This window comes from Capsicum annuum, chromosome 11, assembly GCF_002878395.1.
Source record: "Capsicum annuum cultivar UCD-10X-F1 chromosome 11, UCD10Xv1.1, whole genome shotgun sequence".
Lineage (NCBI taxonomy): Eukaryota > Viridiplantae > Streptophyta > Magnoliopsida > Solanales > Solanaceae > Capsicum > Capsicum annuum.
The window spans coordinates 20,877,352-20,885,727 of NC_061121.1; the positions used below are offsets into that span (position 1 = coordinate 20,877,352).

The window sequence follows — 8,376 nt, forward strand, 5'->3', positions numbered from 1 at the left end:
TTAGAAGCTTTCCCTTATTTTCGCATTTTCGCTGGGGAGAATTTTTAATATTATTTTTATAGGCTTTCCTCATTCTAGTAGAATTTTATTTATTATTTTCATAATAATAGATTACTAGTGTTAATTAGATTTGATAAAGATATATTCGAATTCTATGCTATTTGAGATGTATTTTTTTTATTTATAGGGATGAATTTTATTATTTTTAAGAAGATAATATTATTATTAATTGAGAGCTTGTTTACATGTGTGACTACTAAAAAATTCTCCAAGAGGTAAAGATTAATTATTTTGGTTCCTATTAAAGTTAATTAAAGAAGATAATTAGTTTTGTACTAATTATTATCTTTAATTTCTTTAAAATAAGGGTGTAGATCATCTGTCTAAGTTCTTAATTCTATTGATATCATAATTCACTAATTAACGTCAATTAGTCTCAAATTTGGGTTTTTGCTTACGCATTATTTTTATTGTTGTATCAATGATTAGCCCCTTGATTCTTTTTCACCTGACCCTTCCACTTCAATGAACTACCCTATAGTTGAAGCTCTGCAGCAGATTGAAGATCAATGGGGTTTAGATATCTCTGAGACTTCAGAGGATCGAATCAAGTTCCTTAAAAGGGAGTTCACATTTCTTGGTTTCTTCCTCAGCTTGCAGAGCTTCATAGATTTATCATACATGTTTGATGTCATACACAAAGTTCAAACTCTGTTTCAAGATTCTGCCGCTGACCTCGGAGAGATCAGCGTGATGGAGGACGTTGATCGTGCTACGAATCAGTTGCAAGTCAAGACTCAGATGGCTAAGTTGGAAATCAAATCTCATTACTTATATCCAAAAGTCAACAAGGATGGTATTGCTGTTGTTAGCCCAAAATCTGTAATTGATTTGATTGATACTGTTGTGGTGAATCTAGGTGATTTACTGAAGGTTTATTGTTCTAGTTCACTACTTTTTGTTCCTGAGCCCAACAAAGAAATTGCCGATGTTTTTAAGGAGTTGAAGTTACTGAGAAATTTTGTGTGCTTTGTTTCAGAAAGCAAATATACTGATTTCTTCACGCATTTTTTAGAGGTGGTCAGCTACGCAGGAATGGTTGCCTGGTTGTATCTCCCAAGTAATGGTACTGGTGAAAATCAAGAAATGAATTATCTGCCTTTTAATCTTCTGCAGATGAAGATTAAGCCCACTGATCCAAGCACCCATAAGATTTATATTGATGTGCTGCTAGCTCTACGATTTGAATGGCATCCGATTATCCAAATTGAGCATGTAGCTGGTTTTGTGGAGACTCTTCAATACAACTTGAAGACACTACCGATTAGTAATCCCAATACTCATCAAATAGCAGCCCTTCAGGAGATGCTGAACCTCTTAGTTGCCAATCTGTCCATACAAGATCTGGAATTTCACCTTCAAGATATTGATTCTGTGTTGATTGATTCTGGACTTCTTGTTTACTCGTTATGTGACGATGTGACATTAGGGAAAGTGACTATCGATTTGCCAGGTACCATTCAGCACATCAAGATATTGATCTACCACATCATCCGGAAGGAGTTCCAGTCTAATTTGCCAAGGATTCATGGACTAGGCTATGTTGACTTTGTCTTAAACAATCTGAAGGAGTTCCAAGACCGTTATCCAGATTCACTTGCTTTCTTCAAGACTCAACTTCAAATGATTCAAACTGAACTGGAGGGCTTGCAACCTTTTCTGAGGTCTGTTGCAGAACAGCAATACAGTAATGAACTTCAGCATTCTGTGGCACTACTGATTAGTAAATCATACGAGGTAGAATATATTGTTGATGCGTGTGTGATCAAGAAAGTTCCTGAATGGTGTCTCGAGCTTTGGCTCGTGGACATCATAAAGGACATTAGAGCACAGGCATCAGAGATACAACTAAAGGAAATGGTTGAGGTTGGAGTGTCACCTTATACCGTTGCTGCTGACACTTCCTGTAAGTCATCAAAATTGTCAAAAACATCGGCGATCAATGAAAACATTGTAGGCTTTGGGGATGAGATCGAAACCCTAAGAAACCAACTAACAGGGCGATCCAGAGAACTGGACATTATCCCAATTGTTGGTATGCCTGGAGCGGGAAAGACAACTTTGGCCAAAAGACTCTATTTTGACAAGTTAGTTGTCTCGCACTTTGATATTCGTGCACAATGCCATGTTTCTCCAGCATATTCGAAGAGGGACTCTTTACTGTCTCTTCTGGCGATGCTACATATTGATGAGACCTCTCTTCATAGTAAAGAGACTGATGAATTAGAAGATATCATTTACAGAAGTTTGCACTCCCGAAGATATCTTATATTCCTTGATGACGTATGGGATCAGAGGGTGTGGGGTGATTTAAAACATAACTTCCCTGATAACAATAATGGAAGTAGAATTCTTCTTACAACGAGAAATCATGTTGTTGCCAACTATGCTAAATTAGTTAGTGAACCTCTTCGTCTTCGCTTCTTGACCTATGAAGAAAGTTGGGACCTACTAAAAATAAAAGTGTTTGGCAAGGAAAGTTGTTCTCCTCTCCTTGAAAATGTTGGACAAAAAATAGCCAGAAAGTGTGAAGGTCTGCCTCTGTCGGTTGTTTCAGTAGCTGGTGTTCTCTCAAAGATCAAGAAGACAGAAGAATGTTGGAGTCAAGTGGCTAAGGGTTTAGGTTCCTACATTGGCAGTGAGACAAAGGCTATAATTGAACAAAGTTATAAGCATTTGCCCTATCATCTGAAGCCTTGCATCCTATATTTTGGAACATTTTTAGAGGACGAGGAAATCAATGTTTCAAAGTTAACATGGTTGTGGACTGGAGAAGGATTTGTAAAGGATCTCGAAGGCGAAAGTTTGCAGAACATTGCAAAAGCTTACTTGGAGGATCTTATTTCTAGAAACCTAGTGATGAATGCTAAGAAGAGTTCTGATGGTAAGGTCAAATCATGTCGTATTCATGGTCTATTGCTTGATTTCTGCAAGAGAAAAGCAGAGGAAGAGCACTTTCTACTATGGATAAAACGGTAATACATTAATTAGTTATGCTTTATTTGTTCAATCAATCAAGTATTCAAGTTATACTTGAAAATGAATGTATGATATATTATAATAATTCAAACATACACAGGGATGGAAACGACAAGTATTCATCAGGTATATCCTCTCAGAAGCAGCTTGCACAACGTCGTCTGGTCTTCTATTGTAAAGAGGAGAATCTTGTAAAATGGAGTTCGTCTTGCACACCTGTTGACTCTGTACTTTACAGAGAAGACAAAAGAATAGACGTTTCTAGTCGCCAAGTTTCACAACTTTTTCACAACTTCAAGTTTCTTAAAGTGTTGGATTTGGAGTCCATTGTTATCTGTTCTTTCCCAACTGTGCTAGTTTACTTGAGATATTTTTCTGCGCAAACTGCTCATGATTCAATGACATCGCTCATATCCAATCTTTGGAACCTTGAAACGTTGATACTCAAGCCAACAAAAGGAAAGTTGAAACTACCCGTTACAATTTGGAAGATGGTTAAATTGAGACATTTGTGCATCGATAACAGCTGTTTCACTTTAAATGGTGTGGAAGGATTACTTGAGAAGTTGGAAGTACTTTCTTCTCCATATTTGTCATGTGCAAATGATGTGGAATTGCTATCGCGAAAAACACCAAATATTCAGGAACTAATATGCTCATTTGTGGATTTTAGACAAGAATATTTCCCTAAATTGGGTTTCCTAACACGGCTTAAGACACTCGAGATTCATTTGGCAGCAGATTCAACGGTAGTTGGTCCATACAACTTTCCACCAAGTCTCAGAAATTTGACACTATCCAACTTTTTCCTGGGCAGTTGTCACGAATCCAACATTTCAAGGCTTCCCAACCTTCACGTGCTGAAACTGGTATCAATTTTCTTTGACAATGACAAATGGGAAGTAGGAGATGGCGAGTTCTTTAAACTCAAGGTCTTGAAGCTAGTAAAGTGTGAATTTTTCGAAGAATGGAAAACTTCAGATTACGCCTTTCCTGGACTTGAACATTTGGTTTTGCGCGAATGCCCATATCTTAAGGAGGTTCCTTCTTCTTTTCAAAACATTGATACTCTAAAGTCCATCAAGGTAAAGTCATGCAATGAATCTGTTGAGCGATCAGCCACAAAAATCAAACAATTTCCGGAAGAATTTGGGGCTGCCGATGTATCAGGTACGCTACTGAGAAAATGCAATTACATGTCAAGTCTCGTTTACACACCTTTAATTCCATTTTTGTTTATTAGAACTAGTAAACAAATTGTTTGGAGCTCTATTTTTCCATTTTTTGGACAAATACTTTCAACGCACAATACATTATATACATAAACATGCCCAAGTTAATGATGAATGTGTAAAAACAAAGAACTATGGGTTTTTGAGGGATAGTAAAAAGATGGGTTTATACTTTTCTTCATTTCTATATAATGTGAAACTTTATCATAGTTTATTCTTTTACATATGCTAAAGAAAAAAAAAAAATCCTTTTTCATATGGTATGATATTTGAAATTTGTTTGGTAAATAATATAAACACACCTTAACTTGCCCTTTTAACTTGGCCTTAGATCACATCCATGACCTCCAATTTTGGTATGCACAAGTAGACGCTTAAACTTGTATAAAGTCGAACAAGTAGACACATGACTTATGTGGCGTCCTACATGGCCAATTCTTGTCCTATATGGTGTTCTACGTGTATCATGTCAGATAGGACGTGTGTGTTTACTTGTTCAATTTTATATAAGTGTCTACTTGTGCGCACCCAAAATTGAAGGTCATAATTTGAGGCAAATTAACCAGCATGTTTATGTATTATGCCTATTTCGAAGTAGTAGTATAACTGTACTATATATTTGAAATTAGTGCCATGAAAGTTTTTAAAAAATAGCAATAAATTTTAAAATATTAAGCAGGCAGTGTGGTGAATTTACGCATCTAGAACTATTGCCAAAGTTGCTATGACAAACTCCAACTTTAGGGGTTCTATTGTTCCCTGGAATCACTTTTAACGAATTTTTGTCACCCTTTTGTGCTGACGTAGCATCTTTATTACATAAAATGGGATCCACATCAAAGATACCACGCCCGCTAAAAAAATTGACAAAAATATGCTAAATTTAATTTGGGGTAAGAAAACCCCCGTAATGTTGGTGTGTTGCAAATTTGGTCTAGTTCAGAAGTACTAGATGCTTTACTCTTATATTTGCAAACAAAGACTCATTATTTGTAAAAGTAAAAATCAAAAAAGTTTCATGAAAAGATTGTTCTTATCATGTGGGAGCATTATATTAAAATTATGTATATTTGGTTGAGCTCCTTTCGCTTCGACCCATGAGTTTTTGTAATTGGAAACATTTATTTATAAAAGGATGAGTAAAGCATTAAGTACTCCCTTGAACTATGACCAAATTTGTTACGACACACTCCAACTTTACAGGAGTCCTGTTACCTCCTGCACTAAATTCGAGAGTATTTTTGTCATCCTTTTTAGCTGACGTGACACCTTTGACGTGGGCCCCATTTTATGTAATAAGGTGCCACAGCAGCACAAAAGGGTGATAAAGTATTAACGGAATCGAAAATCAGTGAACTCCGTTCTTGCTCTTCTGCAGCCATCCTTACCCCTCCTTAACTGTCCTAACTTCTTCCCCTGTAATCCAGGAGGCCACTGGAAAATGGATGGGTCAACAGTCCAAGGCACCAGCAGCATGGACTCATTTTTGCGGAAATATAAACTCGGGAAAACTCTTGGCATTGGATTGTTTGGCAAAGTTAAAATAGCTGTACATAACTTAACTGGGCACAAAGTTGTTGTCAAGATTCTTAATCGTAAAAAAATCAGGAACATGGAAGAAAAAATCCGAAGAGAAATCAAACTATTGAGATTGTTAATGCATCCTCATATTATACGGCTTTATGAGGTCATAGAGAGACCATCAGCTATATATGTCGTGATGGAGTATGCGAAATCTGGCGAGCTGTTTGATTACATTGTCGAGAAGGGCAGATTGCAGGAGGATGAAGCTCGTAATTTTTTTCAGCAGATAATATCTGGTGTGGAGTACTGTCATAGAAACATGGTGGTTCATAGAGACCTTAGGCCTGAAAACCTCCTCCTGGATTCCAAATGGAATTTGAAGATAGCAGATTTTGGTTTGGGCAATATCATGCGCGATGGTCATTTTCTTAAGACAAGCTGTGGAAGTCCAAACTATGCTGCCCCAGAGGTTATATCAGGTAAATTGTATGCTGGCCCTGAGGTAGATGTATGGAGCTGTGGCGTTATTCTTTATGCTCTTCTCTGTGGCACCCTTCCATTTGATGATGAAAACATTCCCAATCTTTTTAAGAAAATAAAGGGCGCAATATATGCTTTACCCAACGATTTATCAGCTGGTGCAAGGGATTTGATTCCAAGGATGCTTATAGTCGATCCAATGAAGCGAATAACTATTCCTGAGATTCGCCTGCACCCTTGGTTCCAGGCTCATTTGCCACGTTATTTGGCCGTGCCTCCACCAGATACAATGCAACAAGCAAAGAAGATCGATGAAGAGATTCTTCAGGAGGTGGTTAAGATGGGATTTGACAGGAACAACCTTACTGAATCTCTTCGCAATAGAGTTCAAAATGAGGGCACTGTTGCCTACTATTTGCTACTTGACAATCACCACCGTGTTTCCACTGGCTATCTTGGAGCTGAATTTCAGGAGTCCATGGAATACAACCGGATCAATTCAAATGAAACCGTTGCTTCTCCTGTTGGGAAATGCCTCCCTGGAATAATGGATTATCAGCAAGCTGGTGCTAGGCAGTTTCCCGTTGGAAGAAAATGGGCTCTTGGCCTCCAGTCTGGCGCGCATCCACGTGAAATAATGACTGAAGTTCTGAAAGCTCTGCAAGAACTGAATGCATGTTGGAAAAAGATTGGTCCGTATAACATGAAATGTCGCTGGGTTCCTAGCATACCCGGTCATCATGAAGGCATGGGTATTAATTCCATGCACGGGAGTCGGTTCTTTGGAGACGATTCAGCCATCGTTGAGAATGATGATGCCACTAAATTAATAAATGTGGTCAAGTTTGAAGTTCAGCTTTACAAAACTAGGGAGGGAAAGTACCTGATTGACCTTCAGTGGCTTCAGGGTTCACAGTTCCTCTTCTTGGATCTCTGTGCTGCTTTTCTTGCTCAGCTTCGAGCAGAGCCTTCGAGTCCTTTGAAGTCTCTGAAATAAGGAGCTTGTTGAAGGCTATTGATGTTTTCCAGAAAAGCTCGTGCTAGTATATAATTGGTATACCAGCTCAGTTTACTGCATGTCTGTTAGCAAATTTCACCCTGCTTGGTCAGAGGTGCCTACCAACTCTTTTTTTTTTTTTTTTTAATTCGCTAGGAGTTCTAGCTACTTTTGTTCTTATTAACATTGTCAGTGTATGGAATTTCAGTTACCTAAAAAAAAAAAAGTGACAAAAATACAATAAAATTGAGTTCAGGGGTTCTGTGAGTTCTGTGAGTGTATCATAGCACCTTTATTCGAAGTTCGGGGATATATGTGATTTATTAATATGACTCGTTATATATTGTGTTATTTTATTCATAACTATGATTTGCTCATTTGCAGTGAGCATGCAGGATATTTAAAAAAATAAATAATTGATGTAACAATATTATATTAATAAAAACTATTTTAAAACGTACAAATAAAACATAAATCGAAACTCATTATTGTGTCCAGTTTCCTTTTGGACAAGTAGTTTTATTCCTTCAATCCTACATATAATCGAATTATAATTCAACCTGATTTATTTTATCCTAATTTGAATAGGAATTGGAGGTTGGAGGTTCAAGGAGTTCTAACATCATTTATTTTTTATGACACAGGAAAGAATTTACCAGAAAATTCCAAAAGTTGGGCAACATTACTCTATTTTCTACTAGGCATCAGAGACACCAGCCAAGGAAGCAAATTTGTTATTCAAGGAAGCTTATTAAATAAAGCTATGGCATTATTATTCGTAATAGTCATATTCTGTGTTTTCCAGATTTATGTATATAAATTACAAAAACAATTAAAGGGAGCAGTGTCGAATGACATCTCTTGACATAGGGTGGGTCCACATGCTACTCATTTAGTAAAATTATATCAGAATTGAGTAAATTTTAATAGTGATAATATAATAATGTTCAAACACAAATTCAACTACAAATCAAACTGATTTCAAATCAATAATTTGAAATTATGTCCAAACGGCCCTAAATCGAATCTCTCAATGCAAGTATTTAACTAGGAAGCAACCTATTTACACCAGAACAGAGAGAGGCCATAATATTGTCTACATAT

General features: G+C 36.9%; 1 protein-coding gene across 2 annotated transcripts; it reads left to right on the top strand.

Moving 5' to 3' along the window:
* Positions 1-332: 332 nt before the first annotated feature.
* On the top strand, positions 333-8,044 carry LOC107847581 (putative late blight resistance protein homolog R1B-23). 2 transcript variants are annotated; one of them, XR_001667578.2, is made up of 4 exons: positions 407-3,035; positions 3,140-4,209; positions 5,699-7,387; positions 7,917-8,044. XR_001667578.2 is itself a non-coding variant. In XM_016691924.2 (3 exons), the coding sequence occupies exons 1-3, from the start codon at positions 526-528 to the stop codon at positions 7,270-7,272; spliced, it is 5,154 nt and encodes a 1,717-aa protein (XP_016547410.1). In that variant the 5' UTR covers positions 333-525; the 3' UTR covers positions 7,273-7,649. The 2 variants fall into 2 exon arrangements, 1 of the variants encoding a protein (XP_016547410.1); XM_016691924.2 differs by lacking the exon at positions 7,917-8,044 and having other exon boundaries at positions 333-3,035; positions 5,699-7,649.
* The last annotated feature ends 332 nt before the right edge of the window (positions 8,045-8,376 follow it).

Excerpts from the sequence above, each read along its gene's own strand:
- LOC107847581 (XM_016691924.2), top strand. The coding sequence starts at position 526 with ATGAACTACCCTATAGTTGAAGCTCTGCAGCAGATTGAAGATCAATGG. Across the intron at positions 3,036-3,139 it reads TTTCTACTATGGATAAAACG|GGATGGAAACGACAAGTATT; the intron begins GTAATACATTAA and ends AAACATACACAG. Across the intron at positions 4,210-5,698 it reads TGGGGCTGCCGATGTATCAG|GAGGCCACTGGAAAATGGAT; the intron begins GTACGCTACTGA and ends CCTGTAATCCAG.